A 20,018-nucleotide genomic window follows, 5' to 3' on the forward strand; every position below is an offset into this window, starting at 1 on the left:
GACCAGGCAGTATGAGCCAAACATATTTAAGCATGACAGCAATAATGGCTTTCACCACTTTCAACATGGTTTCAACTACATGGCAACAAGTAAACTATTTATATGAATTCTAGATTCAACAGTTCAGATAAACACATAGAGGGTCACACAAGCAGATACAACTGAAATATTAATACCTTTTACATTCAGGTTATTCTTTCATGCCAATGACACGGCTTTTGAGTGCAGAGATTAATATTAACATTGCACCACTTCTTGGAACTTTTTTTTTTTTTTTTAACTGCTACTCCATGAATTCTGTGAGAGTCTGCACCACTGTTACTACTACTATTACTAGGGTCACAATAAGCAATACAAAAATATCTGCTTATGACTTCTATGGCTAATGAGAAGCACAGGAACGTAGCTGGCCCTAACTGTGATTTTTCTAATTGCGTAAAGAATCTACAGCATTTATACCACCAAGTTCCTGAGGTACTGTACATTAACTCGCTGACCCCCAAAATAATGTGCCTCAGCGCTTGTTTTAGCAAGCTGTTGTTAACACTTATAGTTGCATGTTTGTAACCAAGTAAACTGAGCTATCTATCATGTATTGAATGTTGCAGAAGGAAGTATTTAAACTCAACAGAGTCTTGACCTCCAGTCTCCTGGTTTAAAAGCTGCCGAGTTTTCAGCACTAGTCATTGGTATTCCTGTATGTCATATGTCAGAATTCCTATATGTCCTTTCAGGAATACTTGCTTGGGTAGTTTCAGACAGCAGGAGCAAACAGCCATTTATTTGGATGGCTTGATGTATCTTTTGGGATGGCCCTGTTTCCTTTCTGTCTCTGCTATTCCTTTGTATCTGTCATCTGTATGGCTTAGTTATTTTTTCACTACACTTTGCATGGTCAACCATCAGAGTGAAATGAATAGTTTTCATAATAGCCCATGGAGTAATCCGCCATTGCATCTGGCTTTTTGAGCTTTTATGGCAAGTCTTTTAGGGCAAGTTTGTCTCACGCATGCACGCTGGTGCGTGCGGATGAATATGCTGGGTGAAAAGGTCAGCTGGCAAGTTGCCCCAGATGTAGATCCCTAATGAATTTGGCATAATGACTGTTCCAAGCAGCTCCGTTCTGTTTACTTTAAGTCAGACTCAACGCAAGTGTCTGAGATGACTCATGTAAAATATTATTTAGAAAGCTGTAGGAGGATCACTCTGCTTGCTGTCTCACATTCATTGCTGTTTTGTTCAAGTCTTTTTATCCCTGTATCTCTGCAGTGGAGGTGGTGAGTGAAAAGTTAGCATAATACATGGGTTCACAATAGCCACTTGAAACACAACAGGTTGCAATAAACCAGAATCATAATTTAATTAAACATGTCTAACTAAACCATTCACATTATAATAATCATTACTCGTGTTTATTGTCTCATTGACATATAACGATTGTACAGTTGTGTACACTGGTAGTTTTTATTTCCTTCTCTGCAGGTGGCTCTGGTGGTTCCTGCTGTTCTTGACATCTTAGCTTTTGATCAGATTCAACAAAATGATTTCCACATGTTACACTGCTCAGGATTAGATTAGAGATTATGTAAGAAGATAATGAGTTTAAGGCTGAGAAATGTGTTCTGTACAACAGCTAATATCATTGTAATTGCAGGATTTAGTACAAAAGAGCCTGATGCTGTTATAAGCCATTATGGGAACAGCATTGGTGTTGCCTTAGGTCAGGCATTATGATGCTTTTTTGATCACCAACTTTAACCATAAATTAAGAAAATGAAAACTTTATTTCTAAGGCATATGATAAATCCCTGTACTTCCAAGTTCAAGGAGCTTCCCCTACCGATAGGCCCTCTGTTATTTTCTTTTATGAATTCATTATTCCACACAAACTGGCAGCAGCTCAGATTAACATGATTATCGTAATGAACATTGCAGCTGAAATTCCCCCCTAGAAGCCTCTCATTTTACATTAAATAGAGGTATTAGTTCGGCCCAGCTGGTTTCTCCTCATTCACTTCTCAAAGTAGGAAAATAGCACCATGATTTTTAATTAACATGTTCTTAAAAAAAAAACCAAAAAAAACACTACAACTAATTCTAACTATCCATCCATTTTCTTCCACTTGTCCAAAACAGGATCCTACAGAAGCTATCCCAGCTGTAACAGAACAAGAAACAGGGTACATCCTAGAAAGGTCCTCAGTCTGTCGAAGGGCTAACGCAGAGTGGCAGACAAGCATTTAAACCTGTGGCCAATTTAGAATCACCAATTAACCAAACATGTATGTCTTTGGACTATGGGAGGAAGCGAAAATACCTGGAGGGAACCTCTCTAGAGGGAGAACATGCAAACTCAACATAGAAAGGACCCAAGGGATTTATTTACCCAGCCAGACAGTTATGAGTTATGAGCCAAGCAAAGACTCACAGCCTTGGCTAACTGTTTGAAGAGGTATACCGGAGACATGAAAGCCAGGAGAATAAACCAGCAGGATTTACCAAGGAGATGACCTGTCCCCATTGCTGTTCTGCATAGGCCTGAACCACCTCAGCCAGATCATTAACAAAACTGGCTAGGAATACCGACTATGGAATGGCGCAAACGTCAGCCACCCCCTCTACATGGATAATGTCAAACTGAATGCCAGGAGTGAACAAGACATCAATTCATTGAGCCACAACACTAGGATCTACAGCAATGACATCCTGTGGGGCTTCTAGATATAGATGGACAAATTGGTAATGGATTGCCAACCGGACATAGTAGTAGTGGACAAGCAGAGGAAGAAGGCCATAGTGATAGATATAGCAATACCAACTGACAGTAACATGAAGAAGAAGGAACATGAGAAGCTCAAGAAATACCAAGGACTGAGAGAAGAGCTAGAGAGGATGTGGAAGGTGAAGGTAACAGTGGTCCCTGTGGTGATTGGAACACTCGGGGCAGTGACCCCCAAACTGGGAAAGTGACTCCAGCAGATTCCAGTAATGGCATCCGAGATCTCTGACCAGAAGAGCGCAATCCTAGGAACAGCTAAGATACTGCGCAGGACCCTCGAGCTCCCAGGCCTCTGCTAGAGGACCTGAGCTTGGAGGACAAAGACTACCCACAGACACAAGCGGGGAATTTTTTTTAATAGTTTTTTAATAGCTCATTTTAAAATTATTACTATGTAGGCATTCTTTATACTACATTTATTTTATTAAAGGTTTGTTTACATATATTAATATGGCTGTTTACATATATTAGCACACTGTAGTTTACTTTTAAATAAACCATTTACTGCTTTTTGTTGGGGTGAAATGTTGCTCTGTTTTGGGACTTTTATGGCTATATTTCCTCCAAAATTGCACAGGTGATGATGTATAGTCATCATGGATACATTTTAGATAACATATCAAAGAAATATTGCTGACTGGCATATATGATGGAACAGAGATGCCATATTTGCTATGTAAACACTATGTCCAGTAATATTTGGCCGAAAGGAAGGCATATGGGATTGTAATATCTGATTGGAACTTATATGTATTTTTGCATTCTAACTGATTAGACTGGATAAATAATAAAGTTAGCATCTTTGACACATGTATTATCCTTTCAGGTAAGGAGCAGTGTCAGATCCTGGATCTTTTCAGATGAGGGCCTGATGAATCTGTATTGCTGACCAGTGAAAATGATCACATTTCTTTGTATCTCTTACTATTTGCCTGATTTTGCCAGATCTGCAGTCTTTGTGATATATGTTAAAAAAAAAGTATTTTTAACCATCTGCAGCAAATCAGGCCTCCCTGTATTCTCTCTTTAAAAATATGTAATAGAAGCTTAAACTTGAACCTTTTTTCCTGGAAGCAAGTTTCTTAGTGGGTGTATTAATAGTGGCTGCTCATCACTTAGGAGTGGCCGTGTTGATTTGCATACTGGCGTGGCTTATTGGGACACTAATTGGAAATGAGTCAGTGTTATTAATTGCCCTTGTGCTGTGACACATCTAAATATCTGTTATGAAAAAAGGTCTTTTGCAACACTTATGGGAATGCTTGCAGTAATAAATGTGCACAATGTAAACTAGAAATGCTTTATTTTAATTAGTTACTTTATAGCTATTGTAAGATAAGACACTTTTGTGCTGTACTTGAATGTTTCCCTCTTTGCTTGAATAAACATATCACACAATCATTAATTTTATTTATTCATTTTTTTTAACTTATCTTACTGGGGTACATATGCCCTTTAGTTAAGGTGTTAAATTTATTAAGTTGTTACTGGGAGAGACACACTTTCTATCTGAAGTAATTTTATACAGCTAAAATGACAAAATACAAAAGGGTCTGCATGCTTTTTTTTTTAAATCTTATAGTCTATTCATCTATGTATCTTCTGCAATTTTTAGTTAATAATGACCAAAAGTCAATTTGTGCAGCTTGGAAGAAAACAGCTGTATATTACTCTTCAGTCTGACCACTTAGATGCTTAGTCTGGTCATTTAAAAGATGATGCAAGACACTTGAAAAAGCTGCTCTTATTATTCTTGGTAGCTTTTGCATGAATTACTGCAGTGAAATGACCTTTTGTAATCCTGGATGTTAGTAGCTCAAGATGCTCTTCATTGCTAATGGTCTCTAGAGAAGCATATATGATGTAATCTAATCCTCTTCTGTATATTCAACTTTAAGCGATCATCCCATATAGTACAGTAGGTTGGCAATTGACAAAGGAATTCTGAGCACCTCAGCCGTTGAGAGACCATCTGTGTTCCCCCTGTATGACAGATCAGAGCCACTGAATATTCATGCACCATCCTTCCCCTTATCACATTAGATTAGAACCCATGCGGCGAGAAAGCAAAGGGAGAGGAGGACAACACTGATATGTTGTCAGAGACCCTTACAGCTGTGTGCTAAATAGCAAATTTGCCAAATGGACACTGGGGCACTCAGTTGACTGTTCTGTGAAAGAATATCCCTCTCTCTGCAAGGTTGTGCTCTGAAACATACTCATTGAAAGCTTTACTTTCCCATCATACCAGTATTTATTGCACTCTATAATGTAAGAAGATGCATTTGAGATGTCAGTGTTCAATTTTGATTCCAAGTATGTGAGGTGTATGAAATCCTAGCAGTTACATGCATTTTTAATTTCTCAGGCAAGTATATAAATAGAGTGTATAAGCCTGTTCAACCACTAGCAATATTTTAAAAATTAATAATTACAGATACAGGATTCACCATGTAGAAGCAAGTTAGGTCTCAATTTTCAAATCCGTCCTGAAACACTCTGACAACTGAAACTGACTGAAAGGACTAATGTTCCAAACACATTTTGGATCCCAGCAGATCAGGTTGCCATTTCGCTCATGTGAAATATAAACTCTCAGAGACAAGGTCACTTAGAGTTGACTTACCGAAATGTGGCATAAAGAGTGTGAATCATCGGTGCCTGAACGGCTTGCAGCCAAGACATATTCATTAAAGAACATCACTTGTCACATTTTAAGGTAATAAAATGCTTAGGAGAAGAAACTGATATATCATTTTTGTGTCAGTACAGACATACACCAACTTGACCACATATTTCTTCTGTAGATCTGTAATGCTTTTTCTTTGTAATCACTGCATTAATTGCTGCGTCCTTTACAGTAAAAAAGGGATACTGTGATAGGTAATCATCCAATCAAGATGGTCTAAGTGGAGGAGAACTCTGGGGATTGTTGCAGCTCTCATCACACGCACGATAAATCTTCCCGTTAAGCGCCTGCAACAGCACACTGGTAATTGATATCAATGTAGTTAAGGTGGAGCTGTGACACATTTACTGTGCCAGTGTATTGGTCAGCTGTGTTTTATGTGCTCTTGTGGCTGCTACGTGAATGAGGGTCACCTATGTGCCTCATGAATCCTTAAACAGCTGCTCTGTGCTGTTTGCCTGGCTGAGGGTGAGAGTCGGGCCGTTTGTTATAAGACTTCGCCAGCGTGTCTGCAAAGCAGTGTGGCGAACATCTGTTGTGTACGTGTGTGTGTAAGGAACAATGCTATGAAGTATAAATATATTTGCATATGTATAGGTTCTTCGTCCTCATTTAAAAGTATCAGCATTTTGAGAAGACACTGGGAAAAAAAAATACCTGAAAAAAGTGATTACATGCAAGAAATGCAGATGATTGCAATGAAACATGCTGTTTTAATTACATACGGTCTTTTTGTCTCCCACTATGAATGTTTATCCTTGTGCTTAAAAAATGTTCAAGTTCAACGTGAATTTATAATGTTAAAATAAATGTTGATTATTGACTGTATTTTTTTTCTCTCTCTGCTTTAGGTGCACAAGAGGTGGTGATCAGATGCCCCCTTAATCACATACAGTGTGTTGGGACAAAAAAATGTATTCATTTCAACAAACTCTGCAATGGGGCCAGAGACTGTGAAGACGGGTACGATGAAGGAGTTCACTGTCGAGGTACAGTAAGAGTTAATTATGTTTTCATATCCTGATTCCCTTTGCCTTGGGTTTTAGAACACATAAATTAATAAGTATCCTCATTATCATGGTAATTAATCAGATCATGCTCATCTTATTGGGATTATTAAGATTGTGGAATTTGCTTTACCCATTAAATCAGTGTTGGATTTGTAAAATAGCTGTGGAAAATGCTTAACTTTTATTTCTTCCTAATTTGTTTTGCATTAGAGATTAATTATTGAAACTACAGTCATTTAAGCTAAATGTGCTTTTCCTTCATTATAGAAGTTTGAGGATAATTTTCACATTCAAATGGATATGCACTGCTAAACCCATAAGTTTTTACACTTAATGTAACTGCAAATATGAACTTGTGATATAATGGTTTGAGCTGGTGTGCTCGAACTTTTTTTGGTGTAACTCTTTGCCAAGGTGACTTTCTATCATCCACGCTGTCAGAGCAGGCAGGAGAAACAGCAGGACTGTAACACCAGGTGCTGTGTTGTACACAAGTTTTTTGTTGTTGCTCGCTTTCTTAGCAAGTGGACCAAGCTGCTATTGACACCTGGTTTCTGTGATAAGGCAGCATTTGCCTCATGATTGGTGCAGTCTTGGCACAACAGTAGCTACTGTCTGGCAGAAAACACAACCTTTTCTGACCTGTAAGACAGTTAGAGCCGTGCTGTGCTTTGTCTCTGTGTGAGTGCTAGGTGCAAGGAAGTGGTAGCTTCTGATTCTTACCTGTGGAGATTGAAAAACCTTCTTTTTTTTTTTGTTGGTGCAAGGCACAAACTCAACAGTACACATACACTAAACAGTAAAACTCTTGGTTTTAAAATTGAGGCCATTTTTGCCCTTTATACCCCAATAGAATTCTATTTGAATGTTCCAGATACCCGAGAATTCAGACAGGAAAAGGGGGAAATGTGAAAAACAGTCTAAGCACCTAAATTTTGCTAAAATAATAGCTCTTTAAAACTATATATGACCATTTAAGATTTGAATCTTTCTCCTTTCTCATCTCCATCTCATCCTTTTGCTCCTCACCTGAAACCTCATCTCCTGAACTGAAGTCAGGGCTCTAACATAAGAAAATGTGCATATACATACTTATCTTTTCCCAATATTGCTGCAGTTAGTTATTTTCAGCAGATTAGACATGAAACTTTTCCATCTCTGGACAGCTGGCAACAAGCTGGCTATGAGAGGAAAAGCTAGTTATAAGCTAACATTTTACCAGCTAGTGTTCTTAAGCTCGAGGATCCTAAAAATCACATCTTGCCTCTGTTTGAATACATTCACAATTTGTATTAGAATTTATTTGCTAACTGCCCAAGCCTGACAATGTTAGAGCAACTTCAAAGAAAGCTTCAGTAACGGTGGCTAACACCGGCATAAACAGCAGTGCTTACTGGCAGAAAGGTTCGGGATATCCTTAACAACTCACCTCAGTATCACTGTCACTGTTCAGAAGTGAGCTTCATTGGCTCATCGACCCCTGTCAGACTCCTTTCACAAAGTTTTACAGCCTCCTCCAGAGGAAATAGATGTGGACACATATTGACAGATGAGGTAAACATTGGACTGACAGCCTGCACACACTACAGATAAACGCTGTGAAATAAAAACGTAAATGAATGAAAAATATTTAATGGAAACATATGCGGTTTTAATCCGGATTTATTGTCAAGTGTTGATATTATTCAAATACATAAATATATAGTGTTTACAAAACACACACACACTGTAGTAGAAGTTTGCCATCCATCTGTGGCCTTAATGGGATACAGAGGGTTAAACATGTAAATGTATACATGTCATACAAATGGCTAAACCTCTGAATTGTTTCTGAGCTACAGAATACTATTAAGGTATAACAGATTATAGTCTATTTATCTAAGCAGCAAAGTAAAATAACGGGTCTGAAAACCCAGTTCAAATGCAGTTTTTTTTTTTTTTTTATCTCATGTCAGATTTAATGATAATGCAAAAGGCCACCTGGGAGATATGCTCAAGTCAGCACCAGAAGTGCACATAGGGAGTGTTTTGCAGGCTCAGGTATCTCCTGCCATGCTTATGCTAAAGTGTGTCAGCACGTGCCAAAAAATGGCAGTTAATCCATCGATGCTGGAAGGACAAGGTGATAAAAATCTATCAGCTGCTATATCAGCTATTTGATTTGGTGGATGAGATGGATGTGTGGTCGGTTTTGCTTTTCTGTATTTTGAACACAGCTTTAAACATGTTATAACTCGGCAATGACCCAAGAGTAACTTGAAGGTATTATTAAAGATGTAATCTTTTTTGGCAAGTAGTAACACAATCTTGAAACATTAAAAATAACAGTCACACAGTAGTATTTGGCTCCTGATTAATAAAATCCAAGTAGTTCTTAAAATATCTTTCAGTTGTTCTTTTTTTTTTTTGAGGGGGGTGGGGGCTTATAAAAGTAATTGGCCTTTACATTATTATTTATTTTTGCTTTTTAGACTTTATGTGGTAAAGATTTCTAGAAATTCGTGTAAAAAAAAAGAGCTCTTGTTATGTTACATGAGTCTAAAATGGTTTTACAGAGCATTGTTTCAAGGACCCCTAAAAAAAAAAAAAAAAAAAAAAAAAAAAAAAAAAGCATTATTTTTTCTATAGCTAAAAATGCAGGAAAATGAAGTGACTAAAGCCACAGTTGGAATACGGGTGTATCCAGAGGCATGTGAAGTGTGCTCTTTGATGCAGTGGGTTAATTTAAATGTACTACTTTGCATTTCAAGTTTTTGAACAGTGCGTCGGAGTCAGGATGTCAGGTATTTTAAATCCCACTCCTGTACATTTCTGATTTCATAATTTCTCTCACATTAATGGGAACATTCTATTGAACTGCTTTTCACCATCAAGATAACAGATGGCATATAGGTGAAGTCTGTTTATGAAACATATACGGCACATATTAATTGAGAAATTAATGGTGTTATTTTTTTGTTAGTTTGTTTTTCTTTGCGTGTACATGTTAACTTCCTACAGCCTTCACTTGAAAGACTTGTAGCAAATTATACAGTATTTCTCCGTATGTACTTGTGGAAATTCTAATTTATTTACTAATTTTATTTTATCTTACAAGTTCATAGAGTTGACAAGTCATGTGTTGATAGTGTATTTTTTTCTTGGATAATGAATATAAAATATTAGCATATGATCAAATAAGATGTTTGTTGTTTCACATCAGTTTTGTGTTGGCTAAATATTAATATAGTTAAGAGCTGAAATAGATTAAATTATCTTTATAGTTATTTTTATACTGGCTACATCTTTTCTAGTATAAAATAAATTACAACAAAAATAAAATATAGAAACAAATATAGAAACTTTTTTTTAACATTCATATTGGTCAAGAATTTCAATATGCATGTGCATATTGCATATACAAATGTGCACCTTTAGTTCCAATCAATATTACATGCACACGAATGAAGAAACCAGTTTTTATTTGATTATTGCTACAGTACTATTATTAAGGAGCACCTGGACCACACTGACAATGAGTTCAGTTATTATGAGTCAGGAACACTTTAAGAATTTTATAAATGTGCTCTGAACAGTATGCTCTGAAAGGAACAAGGAAAAGTTTTATATGTTGGGTTAGTAATAATAAGTATGTAGAAAATGACCCATTCATTTAAGGGTTAATAATGTTGCCGTGTGTATTTTTACTGAGCCTAGTTCTGCCTGAGGTTTCTTCCTGTTAAAAGGGAGTTTTTCCTTCCCACTGTCACCAAGTACTTGCTCATAGGGGGTCGTTTTGACTGTTGGGCTTTCTCTGTAATTATTGTATGGTCTTTACCATACAATAGCATACAATGAGTTGACTGCTCTACTGGTGCTATATAACTAAAATTAAATTGAATTGAATTGATTATATCACTGATTTAGCTACAATATTTTGGCCTTTTTGTCATTGTCTGGTCATTTATATTACTGTTGTGTCTCAACCATGGGTTCCATGCAGTCTTAACTTTGTGAACTAAAAAAAAAAAGTAAAATAATAAATACAATCTATGGTGTAGTGGTTAACACATTACATGTGAAAATTCCTTGGTTTAGGGTCTTGCCTCAGGATCTCAAAAGCCTCACAAGCTTTTGCACTCCTAGCACTAGTCCCAAGCTGGGCTAAATGGGAAGGTTGTGTCAGGAAAAGCATTCGGCGTGAAATTTGTGCCAAATCTAACATGCAGATCCATCCACTGTGGTGACCCCCTTCAAAAATAAGAGGGGGGCAGCTGAAAGTAGCTTTTATTCAAATTATGATGTTTTTAGCCTTTTTCCTCTGATGTTATGTCACACATCATTTAGCAGTGAGTGTGTTTCATGACATCTTTGTATTTTAAATTCCTTTAGAAGGCAATATCTAATGGTTTGTGTAAGAATGTGTGATCTGACAAAAATTTCACCTCTTAATGCAACCGGCTGCTTTGAAAATATCCTAGCCTTAAGGAATAAAAGAATTATTCTTTCTCAATGAATAAATCACCCCTACATTAAAAAAAAAACAAAAAAAACTTGCATCTGTTTATTAAATAATTAATGCATTCGTTATCCCTTCACATTTCTCTCTTTTTTTTTTTTTCCTTTTGCCTTTACGTTAGACAGACCACAATGGCTTATATTATGTCTATATGGTGCCAACCTTTTGAAGTAGACTGAGGAACATGTACTGTACAGAATGCTTAGTCCCACACGGACAGACCAAACTCATTGGCAAGCAGGAGAAATTGAGGTCACCAAAGAGAAGTTTTAGGCAACCAGCTGTGTTTCTTAAAACTTTTCCCCCCCTCCTCCCTTTCCTGCCCACTTCTTATGAATATACATGCCCAGCATCCCAGGAGGCCTCAGTATGAAGGTGCCCATATGGAAAACCACCAAACTCTTTTAGCTCACCTTCAGGAAACTTGCTCATTCTTAATCGCATGCTCACGGTTGTGCCATGGGCTCTCTGAAGTCTCTGCTGTTTGCATTGAAGAAGACAAATGTCAGACTTAAACAAACATAATTCAACTTCTGGCTTCATATGTTATCTTTAGGGCAATCCCAGAAAGTGAACACAAACACTATTTTCTTTAAATGAATGTCATGGGAAAATACAGAATACAGGAGAGAGAAGCTGAAATGGAAGCTTAAATCTGATGTAAAGGTTTATCCTTTCATGGCCAAATAAGACGCTCAGTGGTTTTTGTTTTGCACCAACATTTTGTTTTACATTAAATATTATTATTCTGAAATGAAATGATACGAGTGACAATTTTTATCTTTGCCGGTGGAAGTTAAAAATAAACATTCATCACTACTAGACTCTTTGGTTGTATGTTTCATTTCTGAGGCAGGGACTTTATGGTGATGACACATTTACAGCAGTGTCATCAAAGATCATTGATAGACTGATGTCAGCTCAGTGCTGTCACATTGCTGTCTGAATGTCAATGTCAGCAATTCAGCCTTGACTAAATATAGTGCAGTGACATAACTAAAAAGTAACACCGAGTCGTCTTTTCCTTTACATTTTACTTGCTGTTCATTTCAACAGTTTTGTTAGATTTTTAGTTAAACATATGAAAATTGTTTTAGATTTTATAAGAAATGTTTATATTTAAACAGCGGTGATTGATTGAAACAATTCTGAGGTTGTCATTTCTTTTCTTTTTTGTTTTTTTTTGAGGGGGGGATATTAGTTATATATTACTTTACAATAACTTTTACTTTTCTGTACATATTTTGTAATTGAAAATAACGAAGTGCCCAGACAAGATCATCAATTCAAGGGTTTATGACTCAGATACAGGTGACAAAAAGTAATCATAGTCTGGGTTCAGTTTTCATGGCTGTGTGAACACTGACACGGAGTTATGAGATCATTTTCGGTGTTTGCTCATAATGTGTCCTTGTCTGTACACATTGTGAGCATACAATGAAATGGGATTCGCATATACCTAAATTGTGGTGCAAGACTCTTCAGTAAGATGAGATGAGCTGTTCTGGTTCTGCCACACAATTTGCTTCATAGTGAGTTACAGTCTCAGCTTAACAAGTTCTCTGGTGGAAACCCTGCACAGTCAATGATAACAGACAATTATCTCCCTTTATAAGCGAATGCTGCATGGCAAACATTACCATTAAAAGCTTTGATCTTCCCAATCTAGAAGAAATGTTCATCATCATAATCATTTAGTCCTTTGGTGTCCAACTGTCTCAAGCAGTAGGAAGCTACTCTGATGTTTACTCTTGAGTAGCTCTTGATTTTATGGCTTCTTTTCTTTGCAGCAGAAGGTGGTTTCTTTTTGGGGAGTTGATGCTGGTGGCACTGGGTCTCATGTTGAAGTCAGGAGTTACATTGACTCACTAAACCATCTTGTGGTACAAAATAATATTACACAAAAGTATGACCTAGACATGTTTTTTTTTCTTTCTTCAGTTGTTATCTCTATCACACAATACAAAGGCATTTCAGACATACGTCAAAGCAGAGTTTTTTGCCTTTTAAATGCCTTCAAATAATTTAGATTGTGTTAGAAGCTGCACTTTACAAGAAAAGGGATCGGCTCATACGAGAAGAACATGCACATTCACAACATCTTTTACTTCCACTGACATTTAGACAATACATTAATAAGTACTTCAGTACATTTATCCCAGACTTATCTCGACCCGCATCATTACATTAATCATTCACAACTTTATTTAGTAATAGCTTGTGATTACTTGACATTTACAGCAGAATCCGTTCATCTGTTGACAATGAAGTGTGGTGCAAAAAAAAAAAAAATACTGACACTGAAAGCAGGTCAATTTGAATATCAAAAACAGCACACAATAGATATAATTCATGCTTTATTAACATTTCAGTCTCCGTGGAGTGAAGCCTGTGAAGCTAGCTCAGACAGCATGAGTCCTCTGAAAAATCCCCCAATAACTTGATTCACATACTGAATATGCATACAGTAGTCAGACTCCTAGTCTAATATGGTGTTCTGTTTAATCTGTCATGTATGTGCCGACTCTCTCCTTGCCAGTGAAAGAGCTTCTTCAACCAATACATCCACAGCTGACACACAGTGCTGCTCCTCAGTCTTTTATTTCATCCTTCTGTGGGCTCTGATTCTCAGCTTTTCTCCCACTAGGAAAGTTTGTTGGTTCCTGATGTCTCTCCTTTCTCTTTGTGCTAAACTTTACGCTCTCTTATGGCAAAGATCTGTGTTCTGTGTCATCTGTCTCATATGTCATTCATAATATGTAATGTGTAATATAATATTTATATTGTGTGATTATCGCAATATGAATCTGCATTTGTTAAAATATGCAGATTTTAATCCTCAGTCCCACTGTTTTAGTAAGGCTTATGCATAAACCAATCGCTGCATCAATCAAGCCATCAGCAGAGTAAAATTAAAGTTAATGCATTATTGCAGTTTCTCCCTTGGAGCTCAGTAAACGTTAATAAAAAATGAACCTATCCCTGCAGACTAACCTTTGAAAGATACTGGGTGTGCATCACACCCAGTATCTGTCATCTCTGACAGTTAATTCACGTCTCTTGCACAGCTTCAAATCACACCAAGCACATTCTAGAATTGGAGTGTTTTTTTTTTCCTCACAGGGTCTTTTATTTTGAAAATTATCTAGCTTCTCTACGCCTTTCCTGTGTCTGACCTCTTGCTTTTCTCACCTGCCGTTTGGAATTTGAAGGAGTTTCCATAAAAATTAGACTAGGTGCTATTTTAAGCCATGGAAAGCATAGAGATGCTTCTGACACAGCGCCTCTGGTGGAATCTGAAGCATCGTCTTAAGGGGGAGTGAACCCAGGGGACATGGTGAAAGGCGGGATATAGTTTTAAAACCCTGTCTCAAAGTACATGCTGACTAGATATAATTCTGATTCAGATTTTTCAGTTTAACATAATGTAAAATGAATGGTGTTTTTACATAAAGCTGAAAAGCACATGCTACAAGAAGCTATAATGTTATAAATATGTTATATCCTGCCTTTTGACTGTGATGATCCAGGATCCAAGAAAAGAAAAGAAAAGAGCCATAAGCAGTCATGCATAAATACTTCTGCAGCCTGTGGTAGGCTGAGGGTTAAGCCAGTGATTGTTTTTTCAAGCTTCTGCAATGGCAACTGTATCAGCAAACAAACTCAGCTGGAGCTAATTATTGTTAATTTCTTGGAAAAACAAAAAACAAAAAAAAAACTTATTGGCTGTCACGTCTGGCTAGTGTGCACTGTGCATGCTGGTTCCTGTGCTATTTTTTGCTCACCAAAGATTGTTTGGTGGAACAACAAAAAAGCCACTCACTTGTGTTTGATGTTTGTCAAAGAAAAAAAAAAATGAATTGGGTTATGTGTGTTGTTAATTGACCAACAAACTGATGAGTTTGACTTTTATGAGGTTTAGGGAGGCATCTGTGAGGTCCAGTAGCTCAAGTGATGTCGGGGATAAAAGATAAAAAATAAAAAAAATGTGTCTCTCAATTTTCCTCCTGGAGTGCTCAACACACTGAAGCTTGAAAGGACCCAATCAAATGGAGAAAGCACAACCAAATACAGATATGAGCAGCAAATACAGAAAACTCCACCAAATACAGAAATGCTCCACAAATACAGAAAACTCTACTAAATGAGATGCTAATGCAAAAAAACTTGAAACTCCTAAGCTGCAAATCATCCTACAAATATGGAAATCACAATCATATACAGGAATGCTATATATTTTCAAATATATATATATATTCCAATTAAAAGTAATGGCTATAGCTGACAGTTGGTGAGTCATACGGTTGTCGGTATCTACCATCCATTTATTATGTTAGAAAATAGTTTCATTAATATTTATTTCTTCTGTTTGCTTCTTTTAACTTTTGTATGCTCTGCCGTGTGATTTTTGCCTTTTTGAAATGTACATATGTATCATTTACACATATTTTTCTCAGCTTTAATAGAATTAGTTTAACATAAGGACATAAGTTCACTTGGTTAATTAACAGACAAAAATGAGATTAGATAGTTTGCATGCTCCTCCTGTTCCTGTGTGGGTTATTCACAGATTCAAGCCTGTATGTCCAGAATCCTCACTGATTGGTTGTCATTTCTGATACATTTTGCAACTCTTTGTTTAAATGCAATATGGTCTCTGTGCTTATTACATTTTTAGTCTGGGTGCATCCTGACCCTGAACTCATTGAAAGTTTAGGCACTGCATCCACGTTACTCTTTGAAAATTAGACACATTAGCTCTGATCTGTGGGGGAAAAAAATTACTTCAAATGATTTAAATTTGTAATAACAGACAAACATTGTTGCAAATTACATTCATGAACACGCAGTTGATTGCGATTACATATTTGATTGGACTTTCAGTGAACCTGTGCTAATCTCATTTTGTTCACCAGAAATCTGTCCGCAAGAATAATCCTCTAAACACTGCTGAATGTTAGAGTGATGAGGTGTGGCAGCCTCTCCCAGCACTGACAAGCTCTTTAATGTATTTGATCCCAAAATATATGGATCTATTTCTGCTACGTAAGGGTAATCTGGACTTTTATGCAGCAATGATTTCTGTGTCATAGCACAACTTGTCAAAAGGCAATGTGTTCGCCCTCTGCAGGAGAACGCAGTGACGGCAGTTATTTGGGGATTTGAGTTATAGTTGCTTTCAGGCTTAAACTGGCTGAAAGTAGCAGAGAAAATGTAAGTATTGTCTCCCCTGTTTATCGCTTTTGGCAAGTACATACATTATTTTTTTTTTTCTTATACTCTGTAAATGACATTATGATACCTGGACTAATACTGAAAATATTTACATACATTTTTTTCTATATTTTCGTGTCATAAAGCTTTTAAAAAAAAAAATGTCAAACATGATCTCTCCTCCCACCCTCTGTTTCTGAACAACATTCAATTATCTCACTTGATTAACTTTTCATTACAACAACCCAAACAAACAAACACTTTTCTCCAGGGTGAAGGAGCCTGTGATAAGTGATGCTCTTGTTCCAAAATGACTAGCCATGAATACAGCTCAATATTTTCAGTGTTTCTCAGTAGGTTGAAAATGTCCTGCCATCCAGCCTCATAGACTGTAACATATTAGCATATTTATTAAATTTTTGCCCCTCTAATGGATGGAACATTTGCAGTAAGTAGTCAGAATGATCACTTTCCTCTCTGCTGTGCTACACTATGATGTGCAGTCCTTTTCGGTCCTTTTATACAGTGTGCTGTTATCCTATCACACTGTAGTCACTTTACCAGAAAATAGGAGGTTGCATTTTTCTGCATTCTCCTTCCTACATCTAAAGATAGGTGCATCTGATGATCTGAAGGGTCCAAGGTATTTAAACTCATTTAAGATTCTGTGTCGGGTTTCTTTTTGTTGTTTGAGAAGTTGCAGTTCCAAGTCTTGTTATAACATTGGTTACAACTGACTTCCGGGCCCCGCTGCACGGTATATAAACAACAGCAGATATTTGCAATCAATATTTGATGCGTCTCACTTTGTTATTCCACAGTCTGGCAAGATATTGTCACCCATATCATTACTCTCTCTAATACGAGGAAACAATCTGATATCATCAAAAAACTATTATAGCAGATATTCGTCCTCAGGAGTGTTTAGAATTAAAATTTCATTGTTTGCTGGAAGATTTTGACACCCACGCCCATGATGTTTCCTCCAATATTTAAGGGCATGTCAGAACTCTGGCTGTGCACCAGTTCTTAAATCTCTCAGCAAATTGTGCTTTGAGGGATTAACAACATTTACTGTCACATTTGAGCCCCAGTTTGAGTTACAGGATTACATTAAAGAAAAATAAATATATATTTGCATGTATCTCTCAATTTCTAGGGAAAATTACACCTTGTACATCACCTGGACAACTCCATGTCACATCAAAGCTGACACACTTAAGCTTCCCAGATAACTTTCTAAAGACTTGTCAGTAAATTGTGTCACTGCAATCATGGCGCATCTTACACAAATGATATTTCCCAGCACACTTCTTGAATGTTTGAACCTAAGAGAATATATGACCCAATTTCACTGGTGTAGAATCAATCTTGTCACTCTTGCCACCCAGAGGATACCAACCACAGCTACAAACACGAGTAATGGGTTAAGATCCTAATTTATGCTTGGAAAATCATTCAAAGCTCCTTGAGCCAACCATGGTTTTTACCCTTTGTGTTAGGCTTGTGTCTTAATTTGGTCCCGCATTAAATACAGGCCTTCACAGCAAAGAGTGTTTTGGGGAAAGTCTGGGCATTAATAGACAAAGGGCATAGCTATCCCTGAAGGGAAGCCATAATTATGCCAGATGGGGCATTCTGACTTTCAGCCTTGGGTAAGTCTTCTCATGCCCATGGTGAGACTTCTTGTTAGTATTGGCAAAGAAACTGTGCCACACTCACCATTCATGCTTTGCCATCTGTGTGGCAGAATGCAGAGGGTCTGAGAAACTTCTGCCTGGCTAGCAGAGTGGACTGCTAGTCAGAGGCATGCCTTTGTTTTTGAGCGATGCTGTGGAGTGGATTTTATGACTCAAATAGGTAGAAATTGAATCAGCTGCAGCGTTTCAATAACATACATTTTTAAAGTCAAACTGAAATTGTTCTCCCTAATTTGTGCAGAAGCTAGTAAAACTATGAGGGTTCTTTGGTTTAGGATCATCTAAATAATTCTGGCACATTTGTAGAATAGCATAAAGGCCCATCTGGCCTTTATTTCCCTTCTGTGGGAAGTGCAGTGAGGTGAGATGACCTGCACAGAGGATTCATTCTAATATTGTTTGTTGTGCATACCTTTACTGGACACTTTATTAGGTACATTTTGCTAGTAATGGGTTGGACTCCATTTGCCTTCAGAATTGCCTTAATTCTTTTTGACAACAAGGTGCTGTAAGCATTCCTCACTATTTTGGTCTTTATTGACATGATACCATTGAGCAGTTTAAGCCCCTTGAGGTGGTGTGATTTGGCATTATATAAACAAAATTGAGTTCAATTGAATTGCAGTTCTTGCGGATTTATTGGGATCAAATCCACAGAGCTGCTATACTAAACTGAGATCTGGTGACTGAGGCCAGTAGTACAGTTAACTCACTGTCATTTTCAAGAAACTGTTTTGAGAAGATCTGAGCTTTGTGACATGGTGTATTATTCTGTTGAAAGCAGCCATCAGAAAATGGGTACATTGTGATCATAAAGGAATGGACATGATCAGCAACATGTAGGCTGTGGCACTTAGATGATGCTCAGTTGGTACTAAAGCGCCCGAATTGTGCCAAGAACATATCCCACATACCATTGCCCCACCACAAGCAGCCTGAACTGTTGATACAAGACAGGATGGATCCATGCTTTCATGTTGTTTACACCAAATTCTACCATCTAAATGTTGCAGCAATGTTTTTCCAATCTTCTATTGTCCAGTTTTGGTGAACCCATGTAAACTGTAGTCGCAGTTCTTAGCTGGAAGGAGTGGCATCGGGTGTGGTCTTCTGTTGCTGTATCCCATCTGCTTCAAGGTTCGAGGTGTTGCTTATTCAAAGATGCTCCTCTGCATGGTTATAACAACTGATTAGAGTTACTTTTGCCAGCTCAAAGCAACAACAATGCCACTTTGAAAGCCACTTAAGTCACCTTTCTTCTCAATTCTGATCCTCAGTTTGAAATTCTCGATGATGTCTACATGCATTGAATTGCTGCCATGTGATTGACTGATTAGATATTGTCATTAGCAAGCAGTTGAACAAACTTACTTAATAAAGTTGCAGATGTTAATTGAGATTTATTATGTCTATATGACTGCGAATCAACTATCTTCACAAAGTGTTGTGCTTTTACTGTAATACTTGTTCTGATTTCCCAAAATCTTTCCCCTGATAAATAGCCTCTATATAATAACAATTATTAGTGCTACTTTCAGCTGCTCTCATGCCCAAAGGGATTGCCGCAGCAGAGAGCTCCGCATGTTTGAGTTGGCAGAGTTTAAGGTAGATGGCTTTCCTGATGCAAACCCAAAGGAGATTTGTCATTAAAAAGAATAAACTTACACCAGAACTAAAAAATGCTAAACTAAAATGATCAAAGCGAGTATGGAAATGAACTGAAACTAAACTGAATTGGAAACAAAACCTTTTTGGAGGTCAACTTGTTGTTATTTGTTAATGCAAGTACCTACAGTACATGATTATTGTTCATGCTGAGGCAGATTATTATTATTTATTCATTTTCTTCATTCATTTTCTTTTATTTTAGACGTTTGTTGCTACATGCTGCAATTTTACAGTGTCTGTGCTCAAAATTACCTGGTCCCCATTCCTCTTGTGAAAACTGGACCATGGTTTGTTAATTTAGAAGTGCATGTTCTACCAAAGACACACTCACATTACAGGAAAAAAAAAAGAAAAAAAAATACTGACTAAATTTGTGGAAAGCATAACTTTCTTGAAATCCGTAGGAAATAAGCAGAACATCCTCTGGGATGCACATCTTAAACACGTTTCTTTTTTCTTC

General features: G+C 37.2%; 1 protein-coding gene across 1 annotated transcript in view; it reads left to right on the top strand.

Moving 5' to 3' along the window:
- The window catches only part of lrp1bb (low density lipoprotein receptor-related protein 1Bb), a 283,944-nt gene that overhangs the window by 93,371 nt on the left and 170,555 nt on the right, over positions 1-20,018 (top strand). The window contains 1 exon segment of the mRNA XM_030757634.1: positions 6,320-6,457. Within this exon segment, the coding sequence (XP_030613494.1) occupies positions 6,320-6,457 (138 nt within the window).

This window comes from Archocentrus centrarchus, chromosome 21, assembly GCF_007364275.1.
Source record: "Archocentrus centrarchus isolate MPI-CPG fArcCen1 chromosome 21, fArcCen1, whole genome shotgun sequence".
Lineage (NCBI taxonomy): Eukaryota > Metazoa > Chordata > Actinopteri > Cichliformes > Cichlidae > Archocentrus > Archocentrus centrarchus.